Source organism: Macrobrachium rosenbergii, chromosome 4 (genome assembly GCF_040412425.1).
Source record: "Macrobrachium rosenbergii isolate ZJJX-2024 chromosome 4, ASM4041242v1, whole genome shotgun sequence".
NCBI lineage: Eukaryota > Metazoa > Arthropoda > Malacostraca > Decapoda > Palaemonidae > Macrobrachium > Macrobrachium rosenbergii.
Genome location: NC_089744.1, coordinates 47,131,760 through 47,146,576, shown reverse-complemented (window position 1 = coordinate 47,146,576; position 14,817 = coordinate 47,131,760). Strand labels below are relative to the sequence as shown.

The 14,817-nt window shown below is 40.2% G+C and overlaps 1 protein-coding gene and 1 long non-coding RNA gene across 3 annotated transcripts in view; one reads left to right on the top strand and one right to left on the bottom strand.

Moving 5' to 3' along the window:
* Positions 1–14,817, top strand: part of LOC136833974 (uncharacterized) — a 280,020-nt gene that overhangs the window by 169,097 nt on the left and 96,106 nt on the right. Inside the window, exon 2 of the long non-coding RNA XR_010851636.1 lies at positions 2,919–3,106. This is a non-coding gene — a long non-coding RNA (uncharacterized lncRNA). The remainder of the gene's footprint in view (positions 1–2,918; positions 3,107–14,817) is intronic.
* The window catches only part of LOC136833960 (uncharacterized), a 194,414-nt gene that overhangs the window by 130,216 nt on the left and 49,381 nt on the right, over positions 1–14,817 (bottom strand). For both annotated transcript variants that reach the window (XM_067096239.1, XM_067096245.1), the window contains exon 2: positions 6,257–7,771. In XM_067096239.1, coding sequence (XP_066952340.1) covers positions 6,257–6,433 — 177 coding nt within the window. In that variant the 5' untranslated portion in view covers positions 6,434–7,771. The remainder of the gene's footprint in view (positions 1–6,256; positions 7,772–14,817) is intronic.

Here is a 14,817-nt window from a genome sequence, read left to right as displayed (position 1 = left end):
GACATGGGCAAGAACACAGGTTACACAGGATGGGAACTCACCCAGTGGGTGAAAGAACAGCTGGATGACATATTCCAGCTGGAATGAGAAGAAAGAGAAGATCAGAGGAAGTACAAAGAGGCTAAGACAGCAAGAGAATCAGCTCTCAAAGACAAGGAGCTTGAGCTGGAGAAGGCAAGAAAGGAAAGTGCTGAAGCTATGGCCAGCTAATAAGCCTCTAACCCCACACCTGCTGCACCAAATGCTCTGATCTCAAGCATTAATTCCCTAGTCCCCAAGTGGAATGAGGAAGAGCCGGAAGCATGGTTGGAGGAGATAGAGGCACTCTTTGGAAATTACAACACCACTGAGACAGAGAGGGCCTTAGTGCTTACTAAGCACTGGAAGGAAAAGCTAAGGCAGGCCTCCGCTCACTGGAGAAAAGTCAGAGGTGACCTGCTTGAAGTTCTTAGGGTCATCACAAAAGCCTACGAAATAACCCCGGAGAAATGGAGACGACGGTTCCATGGTCTTGCCAAGGAAGTCGGCTGGTCCTGGATGGAATGGGCCTGTCACAAGACCCAGTCTGTTACCTGCTGGTTCAACTCCCTGTAATGCAATACCTTCGAGGACTTATTCAATCGGACCATGCTGGAGGATCTTTTCCAATGTGTGCCTGGGCCCCTTGCTGTGTATCTCAGTGATAAGCAGCGCACCACACTTATGGAAACCTGCCGTATGGTTGATTCCTGGGAAATGTACAACCAGTCCCACAGCATGTCTCACCGCCGCATAGTGCCACCTGGGTACACCTCAGGCTCGGCTAGCCCGAAGAACGGACTGCCTAGCAAGCCTACTTGCACCAACTGTAAGAAGCTAGGGCATGCTGAAGCTGATTGCCGCTGCAAGTTGGGCAACAATAGGCTGCCTACTACCAACCACCAAAACTCCTCTCCCTTTACGTTTACTCAATCTTCTTCCCCGACAGCCATCAGAGGGAAATCAGCCCATTCAAAGGGACAGTGCCGAGACTGTGGAACTCCAGGGCACTACACTGCCGGATATCCTGGTTGCCCAAAGCATATCTCCTCTAGCAAGCATGTCAACCTGATTAGTGCCATGACCTCCATGGCTATGCCACCAAATATGTGTCGCCCTGAGCAGGTGTGGACTCAGTCCGTCTCAGTGGCACCCCTGGATGGCTCTAGCTTACCAGTGAACCTGCTGGCTACAGTAGACACTGGCTCAGATATTAGCCTGATGGACCAGGTGGATGATGACTTGGATAGAGGAGCAGACCAAGACCATTCCCACAGTTGAACCTAGGTAACCACCCCTTGAGGCACACAACCTCACTGCCTTGGCATGGTGAATAAAATCAGGCACGGAGTGGAGTTCCTGTTGGGACGAGACCTCCTCTGGGGATGTCCTTCCCCAGTGCCACTCTGTTGCCTAGTTACCTCCACCAGGGAGGCCACTCCAAAACCACCTGACCGGGGCACCGCCACTGTGACTGGCGTCCCACCGTCAGCCTTATCTTCTGCTCACCAAAGTGTTCAACGGAAGGGGCACTCTTCATGCAACTTCAGGCCAAGTCCTCGATCCTCACAAAAGGATGGCCACCCAAAATTTCCTCCCTCACCACAAAGGGAAATCGCCAGGTACCGCTGCAAGACCTGTAATATAACAGGGCACTCAGCGAATTGGGTGAGGTGCCCTAGCAAGCAGAATGCAGCAGCCACCACACCCAGAACCATTTCAAGAGGCTCTGCCCTCCCCCAAGACAGGAATCTCTGTCTCCCATTACCTCAGGTACACCGAGGGGTTTTGGACCCCCAGGTCCCTCGTCAGCCACGCCTGACTCCAATTCTCTGCCTGTGCCACTTGAGAGCCCTGAGCAGTGCGAAGCTCCATCTATCTAGGACGTAGCACCTCCACTAATCACAACCTCTGTGCCTGGCCACGAGTTAGTGCCAGTGCTGGATCCAAATCGTCACGGATCCCCCTATGGCAGATCCTCCAAACCTCACTGAATTGGTCATTGCAAATTGTGAGCCTCTGACCCCTAACCTTCTTCTCAACCACTTTCATCTGCTGAAGATGAACTTCTGGCAGACCTTAACGTTACCCCTTCTCTGATCGACCAGGAACTTTCCGGCCGGGACACAGACGCAGCTTCTACCCCTACGACAGTTGTCGCAGCAGCCAAAATAGGGAGCCTGCCCGTAGCTACTAGGGCTACCTATAATCCTGCTCCTGACCTGCACTTCTGGCCTTTCCCCAGAGTTGGTGCCCTCATCACCTCCTAGGAATGGCATAGCCAGACCTTGGAGGAACCAGAAGAAGAAGAAGAAGAAGAACGGGCGGAAGAGATCCAACTAACCGATAAGAGCCACAAGCTCTCTTTGGCACTCATGTCCCATTGGTACAGTGTCGTTTCCATCTCAGAGTGATCCTGGCACCTACTCAGAGGAGGTAGCCTGCATGATCTCTGCCCAAGTAGACTAACATCTAACACCCTAGGCATCTTGTAGTACTAACCTTGATAATACCTTATGATAAAACTATCCAATACTCAAGTTGATACACCCCTGACTGCTTACCATAATTAACCCTTCAGGTTGTTCATGTCCAAAAATATTGCGTGTTACTCTGTAGAGCATTGCGTAACTCATAATTCCTTGCATTTAGTTAGGTCAGTGTCATTTAATTTAGTGCTAGGCAATAGGATAGTAGGCTATGTCCCCCCCCATCACCTGATTTGGGGGGAACCAATACTGACCCCTTAGCCCCACCATCGGATGTTTTGGGGGGTTAGATAGCTGCTAAGGACACGGGTGAATCTGGGCTGTAAATAGGCTATTATCCTAACTTTTGAGGACTTAACTATAAGACTTATTTTCCCTACAACCTTTCACTGACTGTGTGACTGCTTACAGATTGCCAATGTCCTGTGCTCCAAGCCAGCCAACAAAGCTTATGCGGTGCCTTGCGACCTGGGCGCCAAACTCCTTACCCAACCGCCACAGTGTCAAGTGGTGCCCCTTTCGTCTCTCTGGGTTGGCGCGAACAATGAGACTCCTGAATTTCATCTAATGCAATGAGCTCTAAGCACAGAAGGAATCAGGTACATCTGGAAGCATTTGGTCCTATGCCAGCTTTCTTTTTCTTCTTGTGAATTTCTCTCCATTTTCAATATTTCCAACTTTTCATCCTCCTAACAAAGCCCCTTCGCCCAAATCAAACTTAACACCCCTTTGTTCATGACTCACCCCCAAACTCACATTAAATTAATTCAGTGATCAGAATTAGATTACTCCCTCCATAGTGTTACCATGGGCTAATTAAATTTAATTGATCAATTCCTCCATCATGCATAATTAATTTCATGTGAGAGAAACTCATTGGGTTTTGAATGCTAACCTGGAATTCTCTTCCAGTACCTGTTATCCACCTCCTCGGATGGTCTGTTGCCCTGCCTTGTGATCCAAAAATCTAGCATAGACGTGTAACTGCCATTCTGCCATGTGCAAGAATCTTCTGATTAGCAGTCTGGGGCACTGAACCCACCCCCACCCCCTGGTAAACAAGTTGCATTACCACAAAAGCACTTAACCAGTAGCAACCTTCATGTTCATTTGTGTGTTAAACTATTTCAGGGCCGTAGCCTTTTCAGATTCAGTAATTTGCTATGCATTGTCTAATTTTATTGCACATTGTATATGCTTGCTTGCTGCTCGGTCAGCCCTTTCATATTAATTTCCTGATTACTTCATTTGTCAATAAATTCAATTTAAAGTAATAACTGGTTAATTTTTTCCCCCATGGCGACCTCCAATTCCCTGCTTACGTAGATGTGATATCAAAGTGAGTCAGTTTGTCCATTCCATTTATCGCTTACATTCTGAGTGCTTTGTGTTGGCTTTCAAGGCAGTTAATTAAAGTAATAATTTCCATACATCCAACCAGCCCCAGAATGTAACTAGCATATATATAATATATATATATATATATATATATATATATATATATATATATATATATATATATATATATATATATATATATATATATATATATATATATATATATATATATATATATATATATATATATATATATATATATATATATTATACCCTGAAGGGGGCAGTGCCGTCACTGCACCACTGTAGGCATTGCCTAACGGTCTTTGCAGCGTCCTTTCTGGCCCTAGCTGTAGCCTCTTTCATTCCTTTTACTGTACCTCCGACTATATTTTCTTTCCTCCATCTTCCTTTTCCACCCTCTCCTAACAATTGTTTCCTCCTGTTACACCTTTAAAGCCCTCTTACTGTCAGTTTTCCTTCCAGCGGTTATTGACCTCATAGGTCCCAGCGCTTGGCCTTTGGCCTAAATTCTATATCCATTTATATATATATATATATATATATATATATATATATATATATATATATATATATATATATATATATATATATATATATATATATATATATATATATATATATGTGTGTGTGTGTGTGTGTGTGTGTTGTGTGTGTACATGTATTTGTTTTACTTGCCGATATACGAAATGGCATAAAATATTTGCAATGGATAATACTTATTCATTAAATATGTTTTCTGCTTTGTTGCATTGTTTGCGACCTTCTAATAACTACAACAAAAACAACTACAGATGTAGTAAAGGCGCAAATAACTTTACCAAACGTGGAGAGAGAGAGAGAGAGAGAGAGAGAGAGAGAGAGAGAGAGAGTGAGTGTGTGTGTGTGTGTGTGTGTGTGTGTGTGTGTGTGTGTGTGTGTTGTGACGGTAATGGGAACGGTATATAATTGTTACTTTTGCTAAATCTGCTACTTTTATTGCTACCGTTATTAATATTCCTTAATGCAGTTGTCAGCAGTAATGACGAAGACAAATATTATTATTATTATTATTATTATTATTATTATTATTATTATTATTATTATTATTATGTGGGCGCATATCAATATCCCCATGAATAGCAAAGGCAGACCGGCAGCAGCAACAGTAGTGAGCGTATGAGTCAGTAATAGTCATAGTTGAAGAAACTGCTCAGCAGAACTTCACTCCCACCCATCCTTCTTCCCATTAATACCTTGATATCCCATAATCGTAATGATTCCAAGCCATAACGTCGGTACATAATCAAGAAAGCAAATTCCCTCTTAATTGCACTCGGCATGACCCCCCGGAGGAAATTATCTCCGAAGTAAATTACAGGGCACGTAAGAGATAGGGCCTGGAGTAATCGATGCAAACTGCATTGCCCAATTATCTGGGTAAACACAGCTTGGGTGGCATGCTTTTTTGAAAAGTTAAGATTAATAATAATAATAATAATAATATAATAATAATAATAATAATAATAATAATATTATTATTATTATTATTATTATTATTTATTATTATTATTATTATTATTATTTCAATGACATCAGGTGTAAATGATAATAAATAGAAGAAAGAAAATTAACAAAAGAGAAGTGAAGAATAGCTGGATCCGATATGCTTAAATACATCACAGATATTGCTCGCAAACTATTTTTGTTATTTTTCGTTGGTTATGACGTTGGAGGAACTGCTTTGTGTCGCCCAACATATTATCAGATATGTTTAAGAGTGTTAATTGCGATCCGACGTTATGAGGTCAGAAATATCAGTGCTAGTGTAGTAATAGAAATATAAAAATTATGGCGAAGAATCATGAAAATATAACTGGATCTATTCCTGCTGCAGTATTGTCTCCAAAGTCTAAGCAGCTGTTTTGTGGCCATGACAACATTCTCCCGAAAATTTTCGTAAGAATATTTTGAAAAATCTTGATTAACATTATGCCAGAGCGATGTGTGTAGGCAACACAAATTGATAACAGTCTTGCTGGATGTTAAAAAAGGACCTGTAAAATCTAATTAACTGGCGTATACCTGTGAGAATCCTCTCCAGAAAGTTTCATAAACACTTCAGATAATTGAGTTACCTTACAAACTATAACAGACCGAAGTAGACAAGGCGACCCTCTTAAGGGGTTAAAAGCGCATTTATTCCGGGTATTTTTTTTCATACAATATGCAAACAAATCGATACAGAAACATCCTTGGTAATGAAAGTTGAAAGAGAGGAAGCAGAAATACGCATATTCCAGATACTCTCTTTTTTTTTCTTTCTTTCTTAAAAGCAAACGAGGTAAAAGAGGCATTTAGCAAAATCATATCTGGCGGAGCATAAAAAAAAAAAAAGGAAGCACACTCACCTTGATTTCATCAAAGGTGACTGGAGTAGTCCTGAAGCGACCAGTCCTGTTCATCTTCTTCTTGATGGCCCTCTTGTAGGCGTGTGGATGGGGCTCGACAATTCGGTTGAGCCTCGACAACGGCTCCGGGTAAACAGCGTCAATTTCCCGCCGGTAATCCTTGGGAGGTGTCGACATTTTGATCGTTAGCTTATCCAGACTGGCGGTGGTTTTTTTTTTTTTTATGTTCTATCAGCAGGGTAACTTCCTTTCACACGAGGTGAGCCTCTCAAAGTTTGTCTTGTTGCCAGCAATAAGTGACTTTTTTCTTTCGGTTTCTTCTCAAACTAGTCCAGAACTCTATTTCCGATTCACAACTTTTTAATATATTCTTGTTTTCTTATGTAGGACTTCTTATAGAGTGGTATTAATAACGGGTATTTCGTTTCCACTCAGAATTTACTGACATTTGCTGTTGTACACTTTGACATAAAAACACTTTTGTCTCCTGTCAGTATTTTGATTTCTTTCTCAATTTTTTGACTCAAGTGACGTACTTGCTTGAAGGTTTAGGCCTTCCTATTTTAGTCTCCTCTTTTTGGAATGCCAAACCAAGGCACAGAGCGAAAAGAATAGTATAAATAATATTGCCCAACAGTGTTTTCTTCAATTTTGCTTCACTTTAGAACTTTACTCAGAAGAAGAACGAGGAATAATCTTGAACATGAGAAAAATATAACTATGACATCACAAAAGCCCGATGTTCACAAACTTAAGGAATTTAAAAGGCACATTCAAAGGCACTTCATAACTTTGGTTCACTTTTCGGCAAACTAAAGACAGCCAGGAAATGCGTCTTAATGTGACTGCAAATCCCATTAAATATTAGATTCTTAAACAACTACTACAGAATACTGTGGTTTTTCCTCCATAGAACAATATACACTGATATACCGCTTTCTAAATGCAATAATTTCACTCGTTGGTTTCTCATTCATAGATCGGGCAGCTTTTCTTCGTTACACATTTATATTACTGCAGTAACATTTCAAATGGCTCAATATCTTCCAGGCTATGCTTAAAATGTTCACTGTATATGCGTACACTACCTACGGATCAACAACTATTCACAGTAATGTAATGATAATCAAAGGGAGCTAGTTTCAAGTAACACATTTCAACTTCATCATATAATGACAGATTTAAAAATTACACTGAATAAACTTGGGTACTTTGTGAAAATAAGATAACTGTTTGGGTTCACTTATCACAGAAAAATTTTCGTTATTGGATAACCGAACGAATAAGGAGACAGAATGCAAGAAGATAAAGATCCAGAATATACAGATCTCCACCATTAGAGAGTGAAAGGACAGTAAGAGATGGAATCACGTGGTGCTGTGGGTTCAGGCGCACTGTTGTGCTAGTGAAGGGGGTGATGGTGACGCCGGCGACCTATGCCTAATGCCCTTTTCATTTTCACTTTTTCTTTCTGCCAGTTTCTTTCCTGAAGGTAGAGGTCCTGCTGGGCCCAACCTGCACAAGAAGAAACGAAAATGTGCAGTTAGTCCACCTTAAAAACAATCGAATAAAATTTGAACGAAAGAAATATATGTAGATAAAAATAAATAACGCAAAAAATAAGTAAATGTATTAGTGTAGTGAAATAAGTAAATGTATTAATGTACTGAAAAATAAAGATACAGGTAATTAATATTGCTACTTACTTACGAAAAGGTAAAATAATTCAGGTTGTAAAACTTGGCCAACCCAGTCGCTACCATACCACAACATAACACGGGTCTTGCTGTAGCAGATATCACCGTATAGCTTTTATAACGACAGGTGAACAAAGGCAACTTAACTATAGGAGCTTCCTGAGACCTTTGTTAGTTCCGCAGTTTGAACTTTAGTTATTTAGGTGAAGCGCAGGAATTTTCTGAGAATGTTATATCATTTGCTGCCAGTGCCATGAGCTGGACAGTCATTTCATTCTGAGAATATTTTCATCATTCTGATCATCTTTTGCATTCAAATCTTTCAAGGTTAATCATTCCCATGTAATACTGTTTAAACAGTTAATTCTAACAGTCTCATGTTTTCTTCAGTGAGAATGAAAGCAATGCATTTATGAAAAATTATTACTTCTCTTGTGACCAAATCGTGGAAGATCTTCCTAATCCTGTTGTTGAATCATTGGAAGTTAATACTAGGACATTTTTTTTTTTTGGACCAAGCTGACATTCTCACTTTATAGTTAACTGGTGGTTTGTCTTAGATATTTTAACTTTATATTCATATATTTTGTCATTTATCATATTTATTTTTCTTGGTTACTTCTGTTTCATAATTTAACCGTTTTCATAAATTCTCAACTTCCTTTTCTGTACTGCGCTGCATTCTGCGTTTCCAGTTGGAGTTGCACTGTGGCTGGTGGTAATAATAACAACAATAATAATGATAGTATGGAAGAACACCTAAATATTCATCCCTCTGGCCCAGGGGTGCATACTGCACCTTTTGGTTATAGCCACAAATGTACCTCCTTCACTATTTCAAGGATAACATGACACAAAGAGTTCATTCATGATCTTTCCGTTAAATCTACAATAATGTCACAGAGGTTTACGTGGATTATTTGTAAGCCTCGGATTCTTCATGCATTTAACAGAGGGCTGGCTGGAAAAAGGTCATGGGACTTAAATACTAGGTTATGTATTACGTAGCTAAGAAGGAGAAGAAGAAGAAGAAGAAGAAGAAGAAATCTTAAAAAAGTATGAGGAAAAATAATACAAGAATAAGTAACAGGAAGTATTGGAAAAGTATACATGAAAAACTATCGGGCGCAGAAAAAAGCATAAAGAAAGAAAGAGATTACAAAAAATTCGAGCGCCGAAGCCCTACAATGTCGTTCTGTTTTAGTCAATTTCTTCAGGCTACGAACCCCCAAGATTTGCCACATTTTATGCTGTAAGGGGAAAATGACAGACAATGGCAGAAAATGTGTTGCGCACTTCGATTTCGACTCGAAGCAACTTGACCTATATCGTACACAAGGATCGTCACAAGGTATTGAAGGGAAATTCCTCGAAAAGCGAGGATTCACTTCATTACTGAAGTCTCTCTCTCTCTCTCTCTCTCTCTCTCTCTCTCTCTCTCTCTCTCTCTCTCTCTCTCTCTGATTGCTGACTGCGCATGAAGCGAAGAATGTGGAAACTGCTGAAATTAATTTTTCTAGAGTATATGCAGGCACACGTCAATAAAATGACGACGTGATAATTCTTGAGATTAGATAAAGAATAGTTCATCATTCTGAGGTGATTTGTGTCTGCTCTGAAAGTGATAGGATAATAAGAAGGTTGTTATTCGAAAGTCGAGAGAGAACGGAGGAGAGTACGGTTTGCAATGTGACAGAAGCCTTAGATCGAAAGGGCCCCTGGTCATGTAACGAGTCTTGACATAGACGATTAAGTGTAGGTCCATGGAATCGGCCGTGAGACGGTTTACCTAGTTTTTTTTACACAGGGGCTTATCTATGCCTTAGAAGGTGATGGGACAGTGACTGATGTCTTTTTTTCCTCTCAAACCAATGCTGTTGGAGAAAACGGATTACAAGTGCAATGATAACAGCAATAATAAAATCGGCTTCTTCCCTCCTCCCCTTGAGGAGCATAGAAACAATAGTAATAGTAATGATAGCTTGAAGACAGTACCATTCTGTTGTCTAGGAACATCAGAATGGTGTATCTTTGTTGTGTTTAAATACAAGAAGTTTGTCTCCAGGAACATCTAATGAAAATTGGAGCCCTCTTTCTCTTATCTTCTTCATTGAATACTATCATAACTTCACGAAAAAAAAAATATAGATTAGTGAGTTAATTATCATTCCGCCTCTTCTTTTACGTTAACTCCCTTGTTTGAGCTTGCGAATCATAATCAGCAAAACACATCCCAGTCGCTTAAATGAAAAGCATTAGGTTTTCCCGTTTATATATACATAAATATACACTATATATATATATATATATATATATATATATATATATATATATATATATAATAATAATAATAATAATAAACAATCATATGTACCCCAGTAGACTGGATATGTGTCGAGAGAGAGAAATATGCCAATTCCTTATAACAGTCAAGAAACAATATCCGCTTGCCAACAACCACAGACGCAAGGGTCTTACAATGCAAGCAGCAGCCGTGTCTCTGAGTTAGATCCGATTTCCACTATTGAACGAGAGATGGAAAAGGGGTGGGGAACCCCGGCTGCCTATCCAACCCGACTCCCTTGTCGGACCTCAGGAAGCCCACAGATGCCCCCTTCCCGTCCCGAGTAATCCAGCCACTCACTGTTCATAAAAAGGGGAAATAGATTCCATGTCGCATTAGGTCGCTCTTTCTCTCTTTACATTAAAGTGTCCTTTGTAAAACAAATTCGACATAACATCATTCCAAAAGCTTCCAAAGAGATTATTTATATATGCAGTTAGTTTCCACGCACGCACGCGCGAGAGAGCGAGAGAGAGAGAGAGAGAGAGAGAGAGAGAGAGAGAGAGAGAGCGAGCGCGAATAATATAAGAGGACGCCAGAAGAGAAGCGTAGTTGACGAATACCTATAATATATCTTTCGAATGAGGGGGAGTGTTATGGGAGGTGGTCTTGATGGTATGCCTAAGAAACACGGGATGATACATACCATGCTGCAATCTGTGTGCCATCACTTCTTCATATCTGAGTGTGGGCAATTCCAGTTAATGCAGATCGAATGAGAGTGCTGTCTGTAGGGGCGATTTCAAAACATAAGCGAGTTTTCAGCTGACTGTTGATCTGATTTGTATAAACTGGCGTCGCAGCGACTATAGACGTCCACGAATGGTCACAAAATTGTCAAGTAGCTCTAGTCCGTTCTCGTATCTTTTGCTTTTTCTCTTTTATTTCTTGACAGCTACTTCTCTCTCAGTCAGCAGATCAACCGCAGTTTGATCCCATTCGTTCCCTTAGGTAAAGCAATATAGGTTCGGAGTCTTCCCGAGGAGCCACCGTCGACAAGCATATAATAAATGTAGATTACATTAATGTGCCTGCTTGAGTTTAGACTGATTTCTCCCTGCTTTCGTTAAACCTGCGGCTTGCCTTCATAGAATTAATTGAAAAGTTCCAGACTACAGGTTGTCGAATATTTATCGGTATCAAAAGGTTATTTCATTAAAGCCTACAAAAATTGTTCGTAACTCTCATCACACAAATTTTGCACCAGTAGTGCGTGAGGGTTGCCCTTCGGCTTAATAAAAATACACTTTGCTGCTCTTTTAGATGCCTACCTTTGTTTACCTCGGGCAATTCTAGTACCATAAATTTTAAGGGCCTCTGAACATTATTCAAAATAAGACCTTTAATTATGTGGTTTAAGTCTTCCAATGATTTTAATAGCAATTCGTTTTCCTTTCCTTTCACAAAATTCTTAAAAATTGAATTGTCTTTATAAGCACTCTTCAACCCTACTACTGACATTCAGACCGACCGAATTTATTACTTTTTGAACTCGGAATAACCCTTAATCTTTGCATTCCGGTAACTTAAATTTCTTGGCTAACATACTGTTTAGCATTGAGATATGCCCCCCCCCCTTTCTATGTACCCCGAACGGTGCCTTTATTGTGTTTATTTTTCATTTGGTAAGCTTTCAAGCTTTTGACTTTGCTGCAAAAGTTTCAAGATCATCAGATGTCTTGGAACTTTCCTAACGTTAATATAAATAAGGTTGATAAAATCAACAGTTACAATAGGTTTGAATAAATAGGTTACATTCAAGTATACAACCTCCGTAGGGTTTCACTTAGAAAGTTACGTATTCCACGAGATCTGACTCCAATTTAATGCCACATTCCTCTTATTTTAGTTAAACCTATGTAACGCCAAGAGCTATCTTGAAGTGTCCGTGACATTACCGGACCCAAGATCTCTTGAAGCTGCAAAAGCTTTGTTGAGTAAGTCACCAAGACCACAGAGAACAAGGAATACAGAAGAAAACTTAGTATAAAACTTCTGTTAGGAAGACATTTATATTCCGTCAAGCCACAAAGTTTTCTTGACTAAAGGCCGCTTGAATTTCGTTTGTTTGTGTAGGGATGGTCAGTTGCTTCCCCTCTTTCAAATAAAAGAAAAATTAGCGACGGAATCAGGTCCGCTTGCTTTTCTCGACGACTGAAATTTAAACGCAGTAGTTGGCTAGTAAAGAAGTCCCGAGTTTGGTGAGCCAAGTTTAATAACGTTTTTAGTTTTTGTATAAGAAAACTATTGAGATGACTATTTGTCTGTCCGTCCGTACTTTTTCTGCCCGCCCTCAGATCTTAAAAACTACTGAGGCTGTAGGGCTGCAAATTGGTATGCTGATCATCCACCCTCCAATCATGAAACATACCAAATTGCAGCCCTCTAGCCTCAGTAGTGTTTATTTTATATAAGGTTAAAGTTATCCGTGATCGTGCATCTGGCACCGTTATAGGTGCCAACAACACATGCCACCACCGGGCCGTGGCTGAAAGTTTCTTGGGCCGCGGCTGAGAGTTTCATGGGCCGTGACTGAGAGTCTCAGACAGCATTATACGCTGTACAGAAAACTCAATTGCGCCGAAGAAACTTCGGCGCATTTTGTTACTTGTTTATAGTTGAGAACTCTCATTTACTGTAATAGTTGGGAATAGAATCCAGTGGCTGATAATTTGGTTTTATTGGCTGGAAATATAATAAAATGGTTCTTGATTCCCACAACTAAGAGCAGTGATTGGTGACTCCGATTTACTATAATAGCCATAAATGAAATCCAGTGGTTTGGCAACGCCCGCATTTACAACGGGAAATGAACTGCAATTGATAATTCCCAGGTTCAAATAACAAGTTTTTAAAGCAATTACACTGAATTGTTTAACCAGAGAAGACTGGGTCCTTTGTTACACAAGTGGATGTGTCCGTGTTGGAAAACAAAACCCTGGAAAAATTATTTGAAACCAAATAATCTTGAGCAGTTAAATTCACATTAGTCAAGAACCACCTGCATTGATTTTGCATGAATACTATAGAAACATTTAAACATTCATGAAAAAATAACAACGAATGTAAAGTAACTGGAACTGAGGCGTTTTCGCTTCCGCGGTGCGAAAGAAAATCCTGCTTCAGTAAATATAAACGATACCGGAGGAATTTAACCTTGCGGCACGTAATTCAGGGAAAGGAATGTGCTGAAATACAAGAATCGTGGGTTACTTTGAATGTACGGAGCACGCGTGGTAACCAATCATTTACCAACAATGAAACTCAGCAGTTAGAACTGGATAACCACATCTTCCCCTCTCATGCTAGGAAAAGAAACCAGTTTTTGCGTATATACTTTTGATATTATACATGTGTGTATGTTTACGTATGGGTCCGTCTCTCTCTCTCTCTCTCTCTCTCTCTCTCTCTCTCTCTCTCTCTCTCTCTCTCTCTCCTTGATAAGTTATCTCGTTTGTTAATACAACCCTTTGGTCGTCTTGTGTTTGGTGACTTGGCCCCCTTATGTACAAGAGTTTCCAGAGGTTTTGTCATGCCTTTTCCTCAGCTTATTGCAAGTCTACATGACATTTCATGGAGAACCCAAACTTTGTCTCTCTCTCCAGGCGAAAACCCAAAAAACATGACAATAAGCAAGTACTTGGTTGTCTTCATCTCTATCGCTATCTCTTTGAAGGAAAACTAACATTGCGTCAGAAATGAAAGGCATTTTCCTTACTATAGAAACCATCCACGAACGCGACAGCCATACTGCATACGAAATAAGGTGATTACTAACCTGGCTCTATCTGTCACTTAAGTAATGCCACTTTGAAAATTACCCCACCCCCTTATTCTTTTGTAAATGTCAGAACTTGAGAAAGAAATATTTTAGAGAAAACCCTACGTTTTATATTTGTAGAATATGTATATTTAGTAAACTGTAGAAACCAGGTATCTAATATCTGTTGTATATTAGTGCACTTAAGCTGTCTGACTGGAAACGAAGGTGTTGAATGGCATACAGAGATCGTTTACAGTTCCTTAAAGGAATTTTCCTAGTATTAAAGATGAATAGATTAGGGAGACTAGACTGCCTTCATGGGAGGATCTGATTGATAGTAGCCGGAAAAAAGATCCTGGAAGTTGTAAACCCTGCTTTCCCTTGCAGGTATAGGAGGGAGATGAGATGAGATTGCCCCTTGCCTAAGGATTTCCTATGGCCATAGGATGCACTCGTATGTCTTGTCGACTTTGAAAGTGATTTTTCTTTTTCTCCGAGTGCCAGAATTAGAAAGGTAATTAACTCTTGACGGGGTTCGCTGAAAGAATGTGTAAATAAAAGGGTACGTTGAGGTTTTCAAGAGACCGGGTTTTCTTTAAAAAGATACGAGTCATTGCTGAATGAGATCAAGCAATTTCCAACTTGTAGGCGGATTTATGGATTAAGGCATGCAAGTATTTCCAAAGTATCGGGGAAATGAATAATTGGTTTGCGAAAATTTCTTTTGCTGGTTTTCCTTCTCTGTTTATTCACAATT